Here is a 21,553-nt window from a genome sequence, read left to right on the forward strand (position 1 = left end):
ACTGACCCCTCCCCCTGCACTGGCTCCTCCCCCTGCACTGGCTCCTCCCCCTGCACTGGCTCCTCCCCCTGCATTAGCCCCTGCACTGGCTCCTCCCCCAGAACTGACCCCTCCCCCTGCACTGGCTCCTCCCCCTGCACTGGCTCCTCCCCCTGCATTAGCCCCTGCACTGGCTCCTCCCCCAGAACTGACCCCTCCCCCTGCACTGGCTCCTCCCCCTGCATTAGCCCCTGCACTGGCTCCTCCCCCAGAACTGACCCCTCCCCCTGCACTGGCTCCTCCCCCTGCATTAGCCCCTGCACTGGCTCCTCCCCCAGAACTGACTCCTCCCCCTGCAGAGGCTCTTCCCTCCGTCTCTGGCTCCTTCAAGCCCATGTGTTATTCTCCACTCTTGCTCCTCCCCCATCCAATAGCAGTTCCCCTCGCCATTGGCTCCTCCCCCAGCCCCTCACCTTTCTGTGTTCAAAGACTGATACAACTTACAGACTGACCTAACTGGCTGTTTCCGGAATGTGTGTGTGTGTGTGTGTGTGTGTGTGTGTGTGTGTGTGTGTGTGTGTGTGTGTGTGTGTGTGTGTGTGTGCGTGCGTGCGTGCGTGCGTGCGTGCGTGCGTGCGTGCGTGCGTGCGTGCGTGCGTGCGTGCGGGGGGGGGGGGGGGGGGGGGGGGGGTCAGGGCTTGTGACCCTGTCGAGATGGTTGCTTCACCTCTTCCATGAATATGGAAATTCCCACCAACCAAATTGCCTTTTTCATAAATGTTATGCAAATATGTTTGGAGACGAACCCTAACCCAGTTCTGATATTCGGAGTGCAACAGTTGTGTTTGATTGATTGGCTCTATATTTCCTGTTGGTTTGGTGTCTAACATTGTTCATGCGCTTCATCGAAGGGATTTATAAATGTGATGCAAGTAGTTATTTTATAGACGATTTTTATCCAAAGCCACGTACACAGAAGGTTCTCAGAAATGCGTCGTTCTAACAGTTCCTCGTGGTCAGAGTCAAGGAGTGCAGAGCCAACATCTTCTAGGCCATAAAACCTTCAAGTTCAACTGATGATGAAAGAAAATGGAGAAAAGACAAAACAGAGTTAGTGAGCAGACTGTGTCTACGTGGCTGCTTGGATGTGTAGACTCTGCCTGCCTGCCTGCCTGCCTGCCTGCCTGCCTGCCTGCCTGCCTGCCTGCCTGGCCTGGCCTGGCCTGCCCTGCCTGCCTGCCTGGCCTCTGCCGTCCTGCGGCTGGGACTGGCTGGGTGCTGATCTAGATGGTGGCCTGTTATTGGCTGGGTGCTTATCTAGATAGTGGCCTGTGACAGGTACTGTGTCATGGTAAAGGCCTTACCAATCTTCCCTGTCTCACACTCTCCCCAGGAGTCTGAAAGATAGTGCTCGCACGCGCTCATATATGGCCTCACGCCTTCTCTCTCTGGCACACAATCACACACACACACACGTATATACTATATATATATATATATATATATATATATATAATTGTATTAATATATGTGTGTGTGTGTGCACGGTATATCTGTGTGTGAACGCTGTGATCATAGTTGTTGGTTGTGAGAGAGTTCCCTTCTGAGAGAGTTAGTGGATGAATGTGGCGATATCTACCCTGTGGTGGTTCATACAGTGTATCTATCCTGCGGTGGTTCATACAGTGTATCTACCCTGCGGTGGTTCATACAGTGTATCTAGCCTGCGGTGGTTCATACAGTGTATCTACCCTGCGGTGGTTCATACAGTGTATCTATCCTGTGGTGGTTCATACAGTGTATCTACCCTGCGGTGGTTCATACAGTGTATCTACCCTGCGGTGGTTCATACAGTGTATCTAGCCTGCGGTGGTTCATACAGTGTATCTACCCTGCGGTGGTTCATACAGTGTATCTAGCCTGCGGTGATTCATACAGTGTATCTAGCCTGCGGTGGTTCATACAGTATATCTACCCGGCGGTGGTTCATACAGTGTATCTTACAGTAGGTTGGTGTCTACCTTCTGACTGTCGTTTGAGTTGACCTCCCAGACTGTCTTCTTCTGTGGTGTGTGCTGGGCTTGACGTCTCTTCTTCTGTGGTGTGTTGGCGGCAGGTGGAGTCCACCCAGAGTATGATCCGTATCCTGGGGCTGTCGGCCACGCTGCCTAACTACCTGGACGTGGCCTCCTTCCTGCACGTCAACCCCTACATTGGCCTGTTCTTCTTCGACAGTCGCTTCCGGCCAGTCCCCCTGGGGCAGAGCTTCATAGGCATCAAGTCCAACAACAAGGTGAGGGGGGCACACGCACGCATACACACACACACATACAGTCACACACACTATCAGACGCACAGAGACAGACAGACAAGCAGACACACACGCAGTCACATACACAGACACGCACACTCTCTCACTCACACACACACACACACAAACAGACATGCAGAAACACACACACACTCTTAAACACGCAGAGACAGACACACGTGGGCACACACACATTCATGTGCATGTGTGGCGCTCACTCAGGGAGAGGGATGTGATGGTTTCGCTTGTCTCTCAGGTCCAGCAGATGCACGACATGGAGGAGGTCTGCTACAACAAGGTCCTGAAGCAGATCAGAGCTGGACACCAGGTAGAGACAACCTGCACTACTGGGAGGGGGGGTCTGTGTGTGTGTGTGTGTGTGAGTGTGTGACTGTCTGTGTGTTGTGCCTTTAAACAATGTGCCACATCACACAGTCTCCCCTCCTCCTCCTCTCCCTGGGCAGCCTCCCAGTGCCTTCTGAGAAAACCAGAGTTGTAGAGTCAGCCATCTGCGTTCAACTCCATCTGCTCAGTGTGGTGAACTCCCTCGTAGCTGGGTGTGTCTGCTTCACACACACACACACAGACAGTTTCTCTCCAGTCAGCGCAGGGTTTTCCTTCATGCTGTTCAGTATCACATCAGGGATCTGAACGCAGGAAGGGTTTGCTTTTCTTCTCTGTATTCGTAGATAGTCTATAGGCATAGATGTTCCTGCTCTTTACTCTGGGGGTCTGGGCCACACGCACGCGCGCACACACATGCACACACCTCCAACGGGCCCAGCTTCCTGGACACCATATTAGATTGTCAGAAGTGACTGTGACATATATTAATTTCATCTGGGACGGTGATGGATGGAGCGCTTCTTATGAAGCCAGCCCGGCCCTGCAGGCCTGCAGCCCTGCCATGCCCTGCCGGGCTGCAGGCCTGCAGAGAGGAACTTTAATAAGCCGAGGAGCGAGCCGTTCCCGTCGACAACACTTCCTCCGCGTCGCCCGCCACTGATAAAGCAGTTTTAATAAATAACATCCACTCTATTGGTCTCTGTGGAGGCCTGGCGAGGGGGCCCATTCACACTGTGTGTGTGTGTGTGTGTGTGTGTGTGTGCGTGTGTGCCTTTGTGTGTGTGACTTTATGTGTGTGTGTGCCTTTGTGTGTGTGACTGTGTGAGTGTGCCTTTTTGTGTGTGTGTGTGCCAGTGGGTGTGTGTGTGTGCCTGTGTGTGTGTTTGTGTGTACCTCCCACATGCAGTTGTTACTACCTGACCTCATTTACATGAAGACAGTGAGGTTAACAGACATAGAGGATAATGTGCCTACAAGCAAATTATACATACTGTACATTCCACACACACACACGCACACACACACACACGTGTCAGTTCTGGCCTCTCCTATCCTCCCTCACTTTCATTCCATCTCTCTAAAGGACAAAGTAGGAAGGGGGGAGAGAGGAGGGCGATGAGAAAAGGACAAGGTTAGAAAGAAAGAGAGAGGATGAGAGAGAGAGGGACAAAGGGGTAGAGAGAAGAGAGCGAGAGAGAGAAGTCCTTTACTTTCATCTCATAACTGTCTTGTATTTCTGTTATTGATTGCTTTTGTCTGAGCTATTGACTGTTTTGCAAGGACGGGCTGACTGTAATAGGAAAATTACACCTCTCCTCTGTCCTGTCAACAAAGCATGCAGATGGTGGTGACCTTCTCCCACGCAGGAGAGTCAGCCAGGAGGCCTTAGCCTTGTCTGACAGGGAAGCATTTGTGTTGTGAAGACAAGTACAGGTGTATCTCCTGTGCAGCATGAAGCTGTTCATGATACTGGTTAGCAGAGAGCGAGAGACAGACAGACACAGAGAGAGCGAGCGAGAGAGGGAGAGATTGCTATAGTTAGCTGAGAGAATTGTTACCTTGTGGCTGTAGATGAAGTTGTACATTAACTATTGATACGCCTAAAATATGATAAGCTTCCTGTCCACTTGGTGAAACATGTTCCTAGCTTCATGATGCTGCTCCACCTCTGGAGAATAGCTGCATAGTAAACGATACCAGGTCAAACTCACCACACGTCCTGTTCAACATGGCCGTGTGTGTCCACGATGGGGCCTGATGATTAGGGTGAAGTGTGTGTCCACGATGGGGCCTGATGATTAGGGTGAAGTGTGTGTCCACGATGGGGCCTGATGATTAGGGTGAAGTGTGTGTCCACGATGGGGCCTGATGACTTGGGTGAAGTGTGTGTCCACTATGGGGCCTGATGATTAGGGTGAAGTGTGTGTCCACAATGGGGCCTGATGACTTGGGTGAAGTGTGTGTCCACGATGGGGCCTGATGATTAGGGTGAAGTGTGTGTCCACAATGGGGCCTGATGACTTGGGTGAAGTGTGTGTCCACGATGAAGCCTGATGATTAGGGTGAAGTGTGTGTCCACTATGGGGCCTGATGATTAGGGTGAAGTGTGTGTCCACGATGGGGCCTGATGATTAGGGTGAAGTGTGTGTCCACGATGGGGCCTGATGATTAGGGTGAAGTGTGTGTCCACGATGGGGCCTGATGATTAGGGTGAAGTGTGTGTCCACGATGGGGCCTGATGATTAGGGTGAAGTGTGTGTCCACGATGAAGTGATTCATCCTCCAAGCTCCCGACTGCCCTGCCCCCGAGACTGACCCCTGGTGACCCCTAACTCTCCTCTGGAGGGCTTGACCTGTCATCCTAACTTCCCTTCCTGTGTTCCCCCGTGTGTGTGTGTGTGTTAGGTCATGGTGTTTGTACACGCCCGTAATGCCACGGTGAGGACGGCCATGGGGCTGATTGAGATGGCGAAGAACCGTGGAGAAACATCCTTCTTCCAGGCGGAGCAGGGACCTGACTACGGACAGTGTGAAAAACAGGTACGCTGAGGTCTCACCTGGGTGGGTCTCACCTGGGTAGGTAGGTCTCACCTGGAAAGGTAGGTCTCACCTGGGTAGGTAGGTCTCACCTGGAAAGGTAGGTCTCACCTGGGAAGGTAGGTCTCACCTGGGTGGGTCTCACCTGGGTAGGTAGGTCTCACCTGGGTGGGTCTCTCCTGGGAAGGTAGGTCTCACCTGGGTAAATAGGTCTCACCTGGAAAGGTAGGTCTCACCTGGGTAGGTAGGTCTCATTTGGGTAGGTAGGTCTCACCTGGGAAGGTAGGTGTCACCTGGGTAGGTAGGTCTCACTTGGGAAGGTAGGTCTCACCTGGGTGGGTCTCACCTGGGTGGGTCTCACCTGGGTAGGTAGGTCTCACCTGGGTAGGTAGGTCTCACCTGGAAAGGTAGGTCTCACCTGGGTGGGTCTCTCCTGGGAAGGTAGGTCTTACCTGGGTGGGTCTCACATGGGTTGGTAGGTCTCACCTGGCAAGGTAGGACTCACTTGGGAAGGTAGGACTCAGCTGAATGTCACATAGGAGGATCACTGAAGTGGATCCCACTGGTACAGTAAATCCTATTAGAGCTGCATGGTACCGTGGTAACGTAGAGGTTCTGTGTTCCCCCTCCCCGGCTGTGCTCACTGTTAGTTATGAGTTGTTTTCATGAGATTAAAGGAGAGGAAAGTGAGAGAAATTGAGGTCAACCACCTTTCTTAGAGCCCACTCTGCCATGGAGAGAGGTAAACAAAGAGAGAGAGTGTGTGTGTGAAGAACATATGAAGTACAGAGTCCAGGATTGGCCCAACTTCACAGATAGGGATAATTAACCAGGGCAGGCAGCTGTGTGCTGTCTGACTCTGAGGCTGTACGAGGCACTCCAGCAAAGTTCAGATAATTGGATTATGGAATATGTAGGTGTAGGGAAAGAGATGGACAAACAGGCAGCCAGACCAACACATAGACAAGCAGACTGGCAGACTGGCAGACAGGCAGGCAGGTAGAGAGACAGACAGGCAGGCAGGCAGGCAGGCAGGGCTGTTCGTCTCTGTCTAGACAGGGTTGTGTAGCGTGGTGTGGTGTGATCAGAACCTGGTCATGATAAATAGTGCTTGTCCTGGGCTCCTAGCTGCAGATGCGGATCACACTACAGGGATCAATAGACAGACTCCGCTTGAGTATCACACACACACTCACGCACGCACACATACACACACGCACACAGGCTCACACACATACAAACATAAACACTCACACACACAGTCTTCCTACTCCTGCCTTTCCCTCAGTGATGGATAGAACTCTGTGTGATCCGGCTCACCTCTGCTGCCTACCTCTGGAGCTCTGACACACCACAAGGACTGGGCCTAAGCTCTGTGTGTGTGTGTTAGCACACGCGTGTGTGTGTTTGCACACGTGTGTGTATTTGAGGCAGCATGTGTGTGTGTGTGTGTGTTTGAGTTAGCACGTGTGTTTGCATTTGAGATAGCGTGTGTTTATACAACTATATGCCACTGTAATGAGTTATGAGCATGCGTGCAATGTGTGTGTGTGTGTGTGAGTGCTTAAGTGTGTGTGTAATGGATAGGCTCTGTGCTGAGAGAGAACACAGAGGTGGAACGAAAGTCTTTCTCTAAGGACAGCCAAGCAGACTCTCTGCCTCCATATTTAAATCTCCCCCAGCACAAAGCTAGCTGATAAATTTAGTAACCTTTTCTGTATTCCCCGGGGCAGGGCCAAGATTGATGTGCCTCTAATCTCCAAGTTCTGTATATGGAATATGTATAAATATATACAAATCAGATCGCTTTTCATTCTTTGTAAAACTTGAAATCCAGACATAGGAGATTATGTAGGGTGCTGAAAACGGCGGTGACCTGGTTAGACTTGGATGAGTTAGAAGCGTAGAAATACTGGACGCATTGCGCATATGTAGGCCTGTGTTGTGTAAGTTGTGTTGTGTAGGCCTGTGTTGTGTAAGTTGTGTTGTGTAGGCCTGTGTTGTGTAAATTGGGTTTATGTTTAGAAGTGTGTTCAACAGTAGAGAACATTCTACTGGGGCTGTGCTTCATACTGTCCAAGCCCTAACCCTAACCCCTAATACTGTCTGTCTGTCTGTCTGTATGTCTTCCTGTCTGTCTGTCTGTATGTCTTCCTGTCTGTCTGTATGTCTTCCTGTCTGTCTGTCTGTCTCTATGTCTGCCTGTCTGTCTCTATGTCTGTCTGTCTCTATGTCTGTGTGTTGCTCGGTCTCTGCCTGTCTGCCTGTCTGTTTCTCTTTCCGTCTGTCTGTCTTCCTTTCTGTCTCTCTATCTGTCTGTCTATCTGTCTGTCCTGTGGAAGGGGATGAGGGGCTGGTGTGTGTGATGATGGTGGGGTTGGAGGTGAGGTGGTGGGCTTGATCTTACTTTAAGCCAACACAGAGAAAGAGTGGAAGAGATAGTGGTAGAGAGACATAATACATGGCTTATTTGCACTTGGAAATTGCCCTGCATTAATATTTATAGATGTGTTTTTTAATCTCCAGTATGCATATGTAGAGAAATGCTGCACCTTTAAGGTCAATTCTATAATTTGGCATTATTTATCCTGCTTTAAAAGTCAGGAGTGATCCTGCAGTGTTTTTTCTCTCATAATGCCCATTAATTGGCTTTATCTCGGGGGCTGGAGAACCTGTCAGTCAAGCTTAGAGATCTCAGTGCTCCCACTTGAGTGAACACTGGTGGACTAATGGCTGTTTGGTAAGCCTGCAGAGAGAGGTAGAGAGAGGTAGAGAGAGGTAGAGAGAGGTAGAGAGAGGTAGAGAGAGGTAGAGAGAGGTAGAGAGAGGTAGAGAGAGGTAGAGAGAGGTAGAGAGAGAGAGAGCGAGAGAGAGAGAGAGGAGTTAGTTTCAGAGAGAGGGGGGTAGTAACAGACAGAGATAGAGGGGGGGTAGTAACAGAGAGAGAGAGAGGGGGGGGTAGTAACAGAGAGAGAGAGGGGGGTAGTTACACAGAGAGAGAGAGAGAGAGAGAGAGAGAGAGAGAGAGAGAGAGAGAGAGAGAGAGAGAGAGAGAGAGAGTAAAAGTTTCTGATTCTGAAGTGCATCAACGTGGGCTGCTCTTTTGATAAGGGTGGGTGTGTGTGTGTGTGCGTGCGTGCGTGCTCAAATGGTGTGTACATGGGGTGTGTGTATAAGGGTGTGTGTGTGTAGGAGTGTGTGTGTGGATGGGTAAAATTGAGGGACATAATTCCGATGTTCATATAACAAGCAGTAGATGTTGGCCTCTGTGTGAGAGTGAGATATGGGATGTGATCTACGCTCTCTCCCGGTACACACCATCGTTCTGTTGGACACAGCTCTTAGTAAAGCAGGCCTTGTGTTTACATGTTACATGACATGTAAACATGTCTCCTGTCCCCATCTCTCCACTCCCCATCTCTCCCCTACCCATCTCTCCTGTCCCCACCCCTCCACTCCCCATCTCTCCTCTCTCTATGCCTCCCCCTCCTTCCTCCTTTCTTTTCTCTCCTCTCCGAGATGAAAGTAACTGTAGACATTGTTCACTGGAAGTCCTACGTGGAGATGGAGAGACACCTTGTGGCCAGGTTGGGAACAGCGTGTGTGTGGTGTGTGTGGAGTCAGTGAATTATGTTCTCAACTAGTGAAGAGGTGCATGATTGTAATTTAGGGCCCTATTTGAAGCAGATTGGATTCAATAGAGCTACTGTACTGAAGACCTATTGATGTGGATTGTTGCTCTCTCCTCCCCCCAGCTCTCTCTCTCTCTCTCTCTCTCTCTCTCTCTCTCTCTCTCTCTCTCTCTCTCTCTCTCTCTCTCTCTCTCTCTCTCTCTCTCTCCTCTCTCTCTCTCTCTCTCTCTCTCTCTCTCTCTCTCTCTCTCTCTCTCTCTCTCTCCTCATCTCTCTCTCTCTCTCTCTCTCTCTCTCTCTCTCTCTCTCTCTCTCTCTCTCTCTCTCCTGGGACCCTCTCATTAAAGTCCCAACACATGTGTTTGGTCTGTGTGTGTGTTTGGTCTCTCTCTGTGTATGTGTGTAACACGGAGCGCTCCCCCTCGCCGCTGCTCATCATTTGTCAGAGCAGAGCCGCTCCGTCACGGCGTCCAGATGGCCAGACAGCCCACAACAACACAGGGTTAGCAACCTCTCTCAACCTAGTCACGCAGACAGAGAGAGAGAGACGCACACACACACTCACACAGGCAGACCAAACACACACACCCAGACCCAACACACACACACACACACAGGCAGACCCAACACACACACCCAGACCCAACACACACACACAGGCAGACCCAACACACACACCCAGACCCAACACACACACACAGGCAGACCCAACACACACACCCAGACCCAACACATACACACAGGCAGACCCAACACACACACCCAGACCCAACACACACACACAGGCAGACCCAACACACACACCCAGACCCAACACACCCACACTGACAGACAGACACCTTGGCTGCCTGCGTGGCAGTAGCAGCTGATCTGCAGTCTGGTGGCTTGAGGGTTAGTGTTCACGACAGCTCCAATGTTCACACTCCTGTTTATGTGCTCCATCACCTGGAAGTGCTGAGTGTCTGCCTGTGTGTGTGTGAGAGAGAGTGGTGTGTGTGTGGCTGTGTGTGTTGAGAGAGAGAGAGAGAGAGGTTTGTGTGTGTGTGTGAGAGAGAGAGAGAGAGAGGTGTGTGTGTGTGTGTGAGAGAGAGTGGTGTGTGTGTGAGAGAAAGGGGTGTTTGTGTGTAAGTAGGGTGTGAGATAGCGGTGTTTGGAGAGAGTGGTGTGTTTCTGAGTGTGTGTGAGATAGAGGGAGTGCTGTGTGTGTGTGTCACATGCTGTTTTCTCTTCATCTAATTTCTCAGTAGAAGCACATTTCTCTTTCACACAAACACACACACACAATAAAACAGACATAACTAGAGAGGGTACAATTTCTGGGGAAATTGTAGGGTGTGCTTGCTTGCATCGGTTGCACAGGGATCCGTTTTTGAATGTCATTTTTACAACTGATATTTCTGTATATTTTATATAAAAATGCATACTTATTATTTATAAAGATGACATAGATTTAAAAGCATATATTTGTTGCTGCTCATTTACAACTCAAAATACGAGCGAAGTGTAGAATGAAATAGATGTCTGTGTGGAGAAGCTGCCCCGGTAAATTCTACTACGGTACAGTACTAGACTACTGCTGTGTTCGTCTTGGTAGCGATTGCGTTGGTTGAATTCGATTTAACGTTCCGTTGTACGGTTTAGGCTGAAATTAATTATTTTCATGAACAGATTGACAACGTTTAGGCTGTGGCAATGAAGTTCAGGTTAGTAGTTAGATAGACTTTTGATTTAACCCTTGTGCTGCATTCGGGTCACATGACCCAAAGGTTCACAACGAACCATTGTTGTGTTTACCCAATTTTACCCAATCCAAAAACAAATAAATAGCATTTTCTTTTAACCTTCGCAATGTGGGGGGTCTGAGACAGCCCGACGATTAAAAGAAAATGCTTCAATTTGTTTTTGTATGCGGTAAAGTTGTCGCAATACGACAGTGGGTCACAATGACTGATGGGTCAGAATGACCCGAAGATAACACAAGGGTTAAGTAAGGGGAGTGCCGAACATTTTCTGTCGCCGTTTGACTTCCTAAACAGCTGTGTACTGTAGATGTTTTTGTAGTGTGTCTCGCGTAAGCTACAGCGTTGCAGTGAGCTACACTGGTTTGAAACCACAGGTAATGGTAATTTCACCAACAAATCGTTTACTAATGTCAGAATAAATCCTACAACGAAAATGTATATGTGAGGAATGTTTATTTTAACGATTGAAAACAGATACATCATAGACCACTGTAGTATGTGTTGCCCGGGAAACACAGGCTAATGTCATGATGCTAATACTTCAGTGAAATAGTAGACTACTGTTTCCGAAAGTAGATGTACTTCCTTAATAATATCAGCTTATATTGTACATTACACATCACAATTGTGTGTCATATCACAAAGTAAAATGAGTAAATAGTTATCACCCTGGCCTCTTTGCTTGTGGCGTTTCTGCAGCTGCCTTGCAGTAAAGCTATAGTTAGCCTAGCTATCCCCCAAGTTAACAGATGCGAAACGAATGTTCTGCCAAGGGTAGTCACGCGTGTTTTCGTGACGTTAGTGACGTAGTGACGTTAGTAACGTCAGTGACTGTGGCTAGCAAATTAGCCACCGTTAGCTTCACTTTTCGCCACAAAAACTTAACTTAAGCCCAAACCATGCAACGGAACGTAAATTCCAATAGAAGCAACTCAATCGCTACCAAGACGAAACTTTTGACACCTACGTTGTCTATGTAGGCCAAATATTGACTGAGTTTTAGGGGGGCAAAAAGAATAATAATATATATGTGAGAGAACAAAGGTTGTGCTCTCGCCGAAGGCTTGAGCACACCCAATTATATCTGTCCTCATTCCCCTGCTGCAATGTCTGCATAGAGGGAGAGAAAGTTAAACACAGAGACAGATAGAGGGAAAGTGGAAAGGAGGAGATTGAGATATTGTGTTCGAGGGAGAAGTGTAGAGATGGAGTGGAGAGAGAGGAGTGGAGGAGAGATGGAGAGAGGGGAGGGGAGGAGAGATGGAGAGAGGAGTGGAGGAGAGATGGAGAGAGGAGTAGAGGAGAGATGGAGAGAGGAGTGGAGGATAGATGGAGAGAGCAGTGGAGGAGAGATGGAGAGAGGAGTGGAGAGAGAGGAGGGGAGGAGAGATGGAGAGAGGGGAGGGGAGGAGAGATGGAGAGAGGAGTGAAGGAGAGATGGAGAGAGGAGTGGAGGAGAGATGGAGAAAGGAGTGGAGGAGAGGTGGAGTGGAGGATAGATGGAGAGAGGGGAGGGGAGGAGAGGTGGAGAGAGGAGGGGAGATGTAAAGAGGATTGGATGGGGGGTGGAGAGAGGAGTGGAGGAGAGATGGAGAGAGGAGGGGAGATGTAGAGAGGATTGGAGGGGGGATGGAGAGAGGAGTGGAGGATAGATGGAGAGAGGAGGGGAGATGTAGAGAGAGGATTGGAGGGGGGATGGAGAGAGGAGTGGAGGATAGATGGAGAGAGGAGGGGAGATGTAGAGAGAGGATTGGAGGGGGGATGGAGTGGAGGATAGATGGGGAGAGAGGGGTGGAGGAGAGCTGTAAGAGGCGGCTCATCCACCCCCTCTATCAGCTCACTCAGCGTTAAAAGCCTGTGGAATGGAGGGGGCAAACATTATGACTATCGAGGGCCGCACAAGCATATCAACAATTAACAATCCTGCGTTTAGTTTAGATAAGTGTGCCCTTGATTGCATGCAGTGTCACTCTCATTGTTATCAGCGTTGGGGGAGGGGGTGTCTATGTAGGTTGAGCCTGTTTAAGGAGACAGGAGGAGGATGCTAGAAGATAGGGGGCAGGAGGAGGATGCTAGGAGGCAGTAAGAGGATGCTAGGAGATAGGAGGCCGGAGGAGGATGCTAGGATGCAGTAAGAGGATGCTAGGAGATAGGAGGCAGGAGGAGGATAGTAGGAGATTGGAAGAGGATGCTAGGAGATAGGAGGCAGGAGGAGGATGCTAGGAGATAGGAGGCAGGAGGAGGATGGTAGGAGATTGGAGGAGGATGCTTGGAGATAGGAGGCAGGAGGAGGATGGTAGGAGATTGGAGGAGGATGCTTGGAGATAGGAGGCAGGAGGAGGATGCTAGGAGGCAGTAGGAGGATGCTAGGAGATAGGAGGCAGGAGGAGGATGCTTGGAGGCAGTAGGAGGATGCTAGGAGATAGGAGGCAGGAGGAGGATGGTAGGAGATTGGAAGAGGATGCTAGGAGATAGGAGGCAGGAGGAGGATGCTAGGAGGCAGTAGGAGGATGCTAGGAGATAGGAGGCAGGAGGATGTTAGGAGGCAGTAAGAGGATGCTAGGAGATAGGAGGCAGGAGGAGGATGGTAGGAGATTGGAGGAGGATGCTTGGAGATAGGAGGCAGGAAGAGGATGCTAGGAGGCAGTAGGAGGATGCTAGGAGATAGGAGGCAGGAGGAGGATGCTTGGAGGCAGTAGGAGGATGCTAGGAGATAGGAGGCAGGAGGAGGATGCTAGGAGGCAGTAAGAGGATGCTAGGAGATAGGAGGCAGGAGGAGGATGGTAGGAGATTGGAGGAGGATGCTAGGAGATAGGAGGCAGGAGGAGGATGCTAGGAGGCAGTAGGAGGATGCTAGGAGGCAGTAGGAGGATGCTAGGAGATAAGAGGCAGGAGGAGGATGCTAGGAGGCAGTAGGAGGATGCTAGGAGGCAGTAGGAGGATGCAAGGAGGCAGTAGGAGGATGCTAGGAGATAGGAGGCAGGAGGAGGATGCTAGGAGGCAGGAGGAGGATGCTAGGAGGCAGGAGGAGGATGCTAGGAGGCAGGAGGAGGATGCTAGGAGGCAGTATGAGGATGCTAGGAGATAGGAGGCAGGAGGAGGATGCTAGGAGGCAGGAGGAGGATGCTAGGAGGCAGTAGGAGGATGCTAGGAGATAGGAGGCAGGAGGAGGAGGATGCTAGGAGGCAGTAGGGGGATGCTAGGAGGCAGGAGGAGGATGCTAGGAGATAGGACGCAGGAGGAGGATGCTAGGAGACAGGAGGAGGATGCTAGGAGGCAGGAGGAGAATGCTAGGAGGCAGTAGGAGGATGCTAGGAGGCAGTAGGAGGATGCTAGGATATTAGGAGGCTGGAGGAGGATGCTAGGAGGCAGGAGGAGAATGCTAGGAGGCAGGAGGCAGTAGGAGGATGCTAGGAGGCAGGAGGAGGATGCTAGGAGGCAGTAGGAGGATGCTAGGAGGCAGTAGGAGGATGCTAGGAGGCAGGAGGAGGATGCTAGGAGATAGGACGCAGGAGGAGGATGCTAGAAGGCAGTATGAGGATGCTAGGAGACAGTAGAAGGATGCTAGGAGGCAGGAGGAGGATGCTAGGATATTAGGAGGCAGGAGGAGGAGGATGCTAGGAGGCAGGAGGAGGATGCTAGGAGGCTGGAGGAGGATGCTAGGAGGCTGGAGGAGGATGCTAGGAGGCAGGAGGAGGAGGATGCTAGGAGGCTGGAGGAGGATGCTAGGAGGCTGGAGGAGGATGCTAGGAGGCAGGAGGAGTATGATGCTAGGAGGCAGGAGGAGGATGCTAGGAGGCAGTAGGAGGATGCTAGGAGGCAGGAGGAGGATGCTAGGATATTAGGAGGCAGGAGGAGGAGGATGCTAGGAGGCAGGAGGAGGATGCTAGGAGGCAGTAAGAGGATGCTAGGAGGCAGGAGGAGGATGCTAGGATATTAGGAGGCAGGAGGAGGATGCTAGGATATTAGGAGGCAGGAGGAGGATGCTAGGAGGCAGGAGGAGGATGCTAGGAGGCAGTAGGAGGATGCTAGGAGGCAGGAGGAGGATGCTAGGATATTAGGAGGCAGTAGGAGGATGCTAGGAGGCAGGAGGAGGATGCTAGGATATTAGGAGGCAGGAGGAGGAGTATGCTAGGAGGCAGGAGGAGGATGCTAGGAGGCAGTAGGAGGATGCTAGGAGGCAGGAGGAGGATGCTAGGAGGCAGTAGGAGGATGCTAGGATATTAGGAGGCAGGAGGAGGATGCTAGGATATTAGGAGGCAGAAGGAGGAGGATGCTAGGAGGCAGGAGGAGGATGCTAGGAGGCAGTACGAGGATGCTAGGAGGCAGGAGGAGGATGCTAGGATATTAGGAGGCAGGAGGAGGATGCTAGGAGGCAGGAGGAGGATGCTAGGAGGCAGTAGCAGGATGCTAGGAGGCAGGAGGAGGATGCTAGGATATTAGGAGGCAGGAGGAGGATGCTAGGAGGCAGGAGGAGGATGCTAGGAGGCAGGAGGAGGATGCTAGGAGGCAGGAGGAGGATGCTAGGAGGCAGTAGGAGGATGCTAGGAGGCAGGAGGAGGATGCTAGGAGGCAGGAGGAGGATGCTAGGAGGCTGGAGGAGGATGCTAGGAGGCAGTAGGAGGATGCTAGGAGGCAGGAGGAGGATGCTAGGATATTAGGAGGCAGGAGGAGGAGGATGCTAGGAGGCAGGAGGAGGATGCTAGGAGGCAGTAGGAGGATGCTAGGAGGCAGGAGGAGGATGCTAGGAGGCAGTAGGAGGATGCTAGGATATTAGGAGACAGGAGGAGGATGCTAGGAGGCAGGAGGAGGATGCTAGGATATTAGGAGGCAGGAGGAAGATGCTAGGAGGCAGTAGGAGGATGCTAGGAGGCTGGAGGAGGATGCTAGGAGGAAGTAGGAGGATGCTAGGAGGCAGGAGGGGGATGCTAGGAGATAGGACGCAGGAGGAGGATGCTAGGAGGCAGGAGGAAGATTCTAGGAGACAGTAGGAGAATGCTAGGAGGCAGGAGGCAGGAGGAGGATGCTAGGAGGCAGGAGGAGGATGCTAGGAGGCAGGAGGAGGATGCTAGGAGATAGGACGCAGGAGGAGGATGCTAGGAGGCAGGAGGAAGATGCTAGGAGGCAGTAGGAGGATGCTAGGAGGCTGGAGGAGGATGCTAGGAGGCAGTAGGAGGATTCTAGGAGGCAGGAGGAGGATGCTAGGAGATAGGACGCAGGAGGAGGATGCTAGGAGGCAGGAGGAAGATTCTAGGAGACAGTAGGAGAATGCTAGGAGGCAGGAGGAGGATGCTAGGAGGCAGGAGGAGGATGCTAGGAGGCAGGAGGAGGATGCTAGGAGGCAGGAGGAGGATGCTAGGAGATAGGACGCAGGAGGAGGATGCTAGGAGGCAGGAGGAAGATGCTAGGAGGCAGTAGGAGGATGCTAGGAGGCTGGAGGAGGATGCTAGGAGGCAGTAGGAGGATGCTAGGAGGCAGGAGGAGGATGCTAGGAGGCAGGAGGAAGATTCTAGGAGACAGTAGGAGAATGCTAGGAGGCAGGAGGCAGGAGGAGGATGCTAGGAGGCAGGAGGAGGATGCTAGGAGGCAGGAGGAGGATGCTAGGAGGCAGTAGGAGGATGCTAGGAGGCAGGAGGAGGATGCTAGGAGGCAGGAGGAGGATGCTTGGAGGCAGGAGGAGGATGCTAGGAGGCAGTAGGAGGATGCTAGGAGATAGGAGGAGGAAGCTAGGAGATAGGAGGCAGTAGGAGGATGCTAGGAGGCAGGAGGAGGATGCTAGGAGATAGGAGGCAGGAGGAGGAAGCTAGGAGATAGGAGGCAGTAGGAGGATGCTAGGAGGCAGGAGGAGGATGCTAGGAGATAGGAGGCAGGAGGAGGATGCTAGGAGGCAGTAGGAGGATGCTAGGAGGCTGGAGGAGGATGCTAGGAGGAAGTAGGAGGATGCTAGGAGGCAGGAGGAGGATGCTAGGAGATAGGACGCAGGAGGAGGATGCTAGGAGGCAGGAGGAAGATTCTAGGAGACAGTAGGAGAATGCTAGGAGGCAGGAGGCAGGAGGAGGATGCTAGGAGGCAGGAGGAGGATGCTAGGAGGCAGGAGGAGGATGCTAGGAGGCAGGAGGAGGATGCTAGGAGATAGGACGCAGGAGGAGGATGCTAGGAGGCAGGAGGAAGATTCTAGGAGGCAGTAGGAGGATGCTAGGAGGCAGGAGGAGGATGCTAGGAGGCAGAAGGAGGATGCTAGGACAGGCCTGGCCAACCCGTGGCTCCTGAGCCGCATGCGGCTCTTTGCCTGGTTTCATGCGGCTCTTACGTTCATATCGAATTTTGTGTTTGTGTTTTTTTTTTATATATGTATATGTGTGTTCGCTAGAGTTTAATATTTCCATCTCACGTAAATTCTCGTTTGACGCAAAATTTCGCGTGATTGTGTCTGTACACCCACTTTGCCTATCTAAAATAGACTGCAAAACGCGTTTGGTGTGGACCAACATAAAACTCCTCAGCTTGGAGGGAGAGAAAACCTTATTGTTGAGTAAACAATTGGTGTCAAGTTCGCTCTGAAAATGGCAGGGAAAAAATGCTCAGCAAAACGAAAATATGAAGATGAACACAGAACGTTTTTAACTGAGTTGGAGAGTTTATATTTTTTGGTTGAACGTAATGGCAAGCCATTCTGCCTTATGCCAGGCGTCATTAGCGCATTTCAAGGGTTCAAATCTTCAGCGCCACTTCAGCGCACTCTATGCTAACATCGACTAGGAATTTCCAAAAAGGACTGAATTGTGCAAGCACAAGATAATCATGTGTGTAAATATGTGTGTGTGTGTGAGAGTGAGGAGGGATGGGGCGATGTTCATGTGTGCCCGTGTGTATGATGTGACTCTTTGCAGTAAGTAAGTACTACTGTAAGTAGTAAAGGAGTCAGGAGGAAACTGCTAGGAGTCAGGAGCAGGATGCTAGGAGATAGGAGGCAGGAGGAGGATGCTAGGAGATAGGAGGCAGTAGGAGGATGCTAGGAGGCAGTAGGAGGAGGATGCTAGGAGGCTGGAGGAGGATGCTAGGAGGCTGGAGGAGGATGCTAGGAGGCAGGAGGAGGATGCTAGGAGGCTGGAGGAGGATGCTAGGAGGCAGGAGGAGGATGCTAGGAGGCAGTAGGAGGATGCTAGGAGGCAGGAGGAGGATGCTAGGAGGCAGTAGGAGGATGCTAGGAGGCAGTAGGAGGATGCTAGGATATTAGGAGGCAGGAGGAGGAGGATGCTAGGAGGCAGGAGGAGGATGCTAGGAGGCTGGAGGAGGATGCTAGGAGGCAGTAGGAGGATGCTAGGAGGCAGGAGGAGGATGCTAGGAGGCAGTAGGAGGATGCTAGGAGGCAGTAGGAGGATGCTAGGAGGCAGGAGGAGGATGCTAGGAGGCAGTAGGAGGATGCTAGGAGGCAGTAGGAGGATGCTAGGATATTAGGAGGCAGGAGGAGGAGGATGCTAGGAGGCAGGAGGAGGATGCTAGGAGGCTGGAGGAGGATGCTAGGAGGCAGTAGGAGGATGCTAGGAGGCAGGAGGAGGATGCTAGGATATTAGGAGGCAGGAGGAGGAGGATGCTAGGATATTAGGAGGCAGGAGGAGGAGGATGCTAGGAGGCAGGAGGAGGATGCTAGGAGGCAGGAGGAAGATTCTAGGAGACAGTAGGAGAATGCTAGGAGGCAGGAGGCAGGAGGAGGATGCTAGGAGGCAGGAGGAGGATGCTAGGAGGCAGGAGGAGGATGCTAGGAGGCAGTAGGAGGATGCTAGGAGGCAGTAGGAGGATGCTAGGATATTAGGAGGCAGGAGGAGGAGGATGCTAGGAGGTAGGAGGAGGATGCTAGGAGGCTGGAGGAGGATGCTAGGAGGCAGTAGGAGGATGCTAGGAGGCAGGAGGAGGATGCTAGGAGGCAGTAGGAGGATGCTAGGAGGCAGTAGGAGGATGCTAGGAGGCAGGAGGAGGATGCTAGGAGGCAGTAGGAGGATGCTAGGAGGCAGTAGGAGGATGCTAGGATATTAGGAGGCAGGAGGAGGAGGATGCTAGGAGGCAGGAGGAGGATGCTAGGAGGCTGGAGGAGGATGCTAGGAGGCAGTAGGAGGATGCTAGGAGGCAGGAGGAGGATGCTAGGAGATAGGACGCAGGAGGAGGATGCTAGGAGGCAGGAGGAAGATTCTAGGAGACAATAGGAGAATGCTAGGAGGCAGGAGGAGGATGCTAGGAGGCAGGAGGAGGATGCTAGGAGGCAGGAGGAGGATGCTAGGAGGCAGGAGGAGGATGCTAGGAGATAGGACGCAGGAGGAGGATGCTAGGAGGCAGGAGGAAGATGCTAGGAGGCAGTAGGAGGATGCTAGGAGGCTGGAGGAGGATGCTAGGAGGAAGTAGGAGGATGCTAGGAGGCAGGAGGAGGATGCTAGGAGATAGGACGCAGGAGGAGGATGCTAGGAGGCAGGAGGAAGATTCTAGGAGACAGTAGGAGAATGCTAGGAGGCAGGAGGCAGGAGGAGGATGCTAGGAGGCAGGAGGAGGATGCTATGAGGCAGGAGGAGGATGCTAGGAGGCAGGAGGAGGATGCTAGGAGATAGGACGCAGGAGGAGGATGCTAGGAGGCAGGAGGAAGATGCTAGGAGGCAGTAGGAGGATGCTAGGAGGCTGGAGGAGGATGCTAGGAGGCAGTAGGAGGATGCTAGGAGGCAGGAGGAGGATGCTAGGAGATAGGACGCAGGAGGAGGATGCTAGGAGGCAGGAGGAAGATTCTAGGAGACAGTAGGAGAATGCTAGGAGGCAGGAGGCAGGAGGAGGATGCTAGGAGGCAGGAGGAGGATGCTAGGAGGCAGGAGGAGGATGCTAGGAGGCAGTAGGAGGATGCTAGGAGGCAGGAGGAGGATGCTAGGAGGCAGGAGGAGGATGCTTGGAGGCAGGAGGAGGATGCTAGGAGGCAGTAGGAGGATGCTAGGAGATAGGAGGAGGAAGCTAGGAGATAGGAGGCAGTAGGAGGATGCTAGGAGGCAGGAGGAGGATGCTAGGAGATAGGAGGCAGGAGGAGGATGCTAGGAGGCAGTAGGAGGATGCTAGGAGGCAGGAGGAGGATGCTAGGAGGCAGGAGGAGGATGCTAGGAGGCAGTAGGAGGATGCTAGGAGGCAGGAGAAGGATGCTAGGAGATAGGAGGCAGGAGGAGGATGCTAGGAGGCAGTAGGAGGATGCTAGGAGGCAGGAGGAGGATGCTAGGACAGGCCTGGCCAACCCGTGGCTCCTGAGCCGCATGCGGCTCTTTGCCTGGTTTCATGCGGCTCTTACGTTCATATCGAATTTTGTGTTTGTGTTTTTTTTTTATATATGTATATGTGTGTTCGCTAGAGTTTAATATTTCCATCTCACGTAAATTCTCGTTTGACGCAAAATTTCGCGTGATTGTGTCTGTACACCCACTTTGCCTATCTAAAATAGACAGCAAAACGCGTTTGGTGTGGACCAACATAAAACTCCTCAGCTTGGAGGGAGAGAAAACCTTATTGTTGAGTAAACAATTGGTGTCAAGTTCGCTCTGAAAATGGCAGGGAAAAAATGCTCAGCAAAACGAAAATATGAAGATGAACACAGAACGTTTTTAACTGAGTTGGAGAGTTTATATTTTTTGGTTGAACGTAATGGCAAGCCATTCTGCCTTATGCCAGGCGTCATTAGCGCATTTCAAGGGTTCAAATCTTCAGCGCCACTTCAGCGCACTCTATGCTAACATCGACTAGGAATTTCCAAAAGGGACTGAATTGTGCAAGCACAAGATAATCATGTGTGTAAATATGTGTGTGTGTGTGAGAGTGAGGAGGGATGGGGCGATGTTCATGTGTGCCCGTGTGTATGATGTGACTCTTTGCAGTAAGTAAGTACTACTGTAAGTAGTAAAGGAGTCAGGAGGAAACTGCTAGGAGTCAGGAGCAGGATGCTAGGAGATAGGAGGCAGGAGGAGGATGCTAGGAGATAGGAGGCAGTAGGAGGATGCTAGGAGGCAGGAGGAGGATGATAGGAGGCAGTAGGAGGAGGATGCTAGGAGGCTGGAGGAGGATGCTAGGAGGCTGGAGGAGGATGCTAGGAGGCAGGAGGAGGATGCTAGGAGGCTGGAGGAGGATGCTAGGAGGCAGGAGGAGGATGCTAGGAGGCAGTAGGAGGATGCCAGGAGGCAGGAGGAGGATGCTAGGAGGCAGGAGGAGGATGCTAGGAGGCTGGAGGAGGATGCTAGGAGGCTGGAGGAGGATGCTAGGAGGCAGTAGGAGGATGCTAGGAGGCAGGAGGAGGATGCTAGGAGGCAGTAGGAGGATGCTAGGAGGCAGTAGGAGGATGCTAGGAGGCAGGAGGAGGATGCTAGGAGGCAGTAGGAGGATGCTAGGAGGCAGGAGGAGGATGCTAGGAGGCAGGAGGAGGATGCTAGGAGGCAGTAGGAGGATGCTAGGAGGCAGTAGGAGGATGCTAGGAGGCAGGAGGAGGATGCTAGGAGGCAGTAGGAGGATGCTAGGAGGCAGTAGGAGGATGCTAGGATATTAGGAGGCAGGAGGAGGAGGATGCTAGGAGGCAGGAGGAGGAGGATGCTAGGAGGCTGGAGGAGGATGCTAGGAGGCAGTAGGAGGATGCTAGGAGGCAGGAGGAGGATGCTAGGATATTAGGAGGCAGGAGGAGGAGGATGCTAGGAGGCAGGAGGAGGATGCTAGGAGGCAGGAGGAGGATGCTAGGAGGCTGGAGGAGGATGCTAGGAGGCAGTAGGAGGATGCTAGGATATTAGGAGACAGGAATAGGATGCTAGGAGACAGGAAGACGACCACACACAGTCAGACACACGCTCTCTCTCACACACACACACACACACACACACACACACACACGCTCTCTCACACACACACATACACACACACACACACACACCCTCACACAGACAGAGAGACAGATGCAGGCTGTAATAGGGCTGTGTGCTGCAGAGGGCTTGTCGATGCTGACCTCCATT

The 21,553-nt window shown here is 52.0% G+C and overlaps 1 protein-coding gene across 1 annotated transcript in view; it reads left to right on the forward strand.

The window, feature by feature from the left end:
- Positions 1-21,553, forward strand: part of LOC134023784 (activating signal cointegrator 1 complex subunit 3-like) — a 65,700-nt gene that overhangs the window by 4,844 nt on the left and 39,303 nt on the right. Inside the window, exons 2-4 of the mRNA XM_062466146.1 lie at positions 2,096-2,272; positions 2,547-2,618; positions 5,042-5,176. Of these exons, the coding sequence (XP_062322130.1) occupies positions 2,096-2,272; positions 2,547-2,618; positions 5,042-5,176 (384 nt within the window). The remainder of the gene's footprint in view (positions 1-2,095; positions 2,273-2,546; positions 2,619-5,041; positions 5,177-21,553) is intronic.

Source organism: Osmerus eperlanus, chromosome 7 (genome assembly GCF_963692335.1).
Source record: "Osmerus eperlanus chromosome 7, fOsmEpe2.1, whole genome shotgun sequence".
NCBI classification, from domain to species: Eukaryota; Metazoa; Chordata; class Actinopteri; order Osmeriformes; family Osmeridae; genus Osmerus; species Osmerus eperlanus.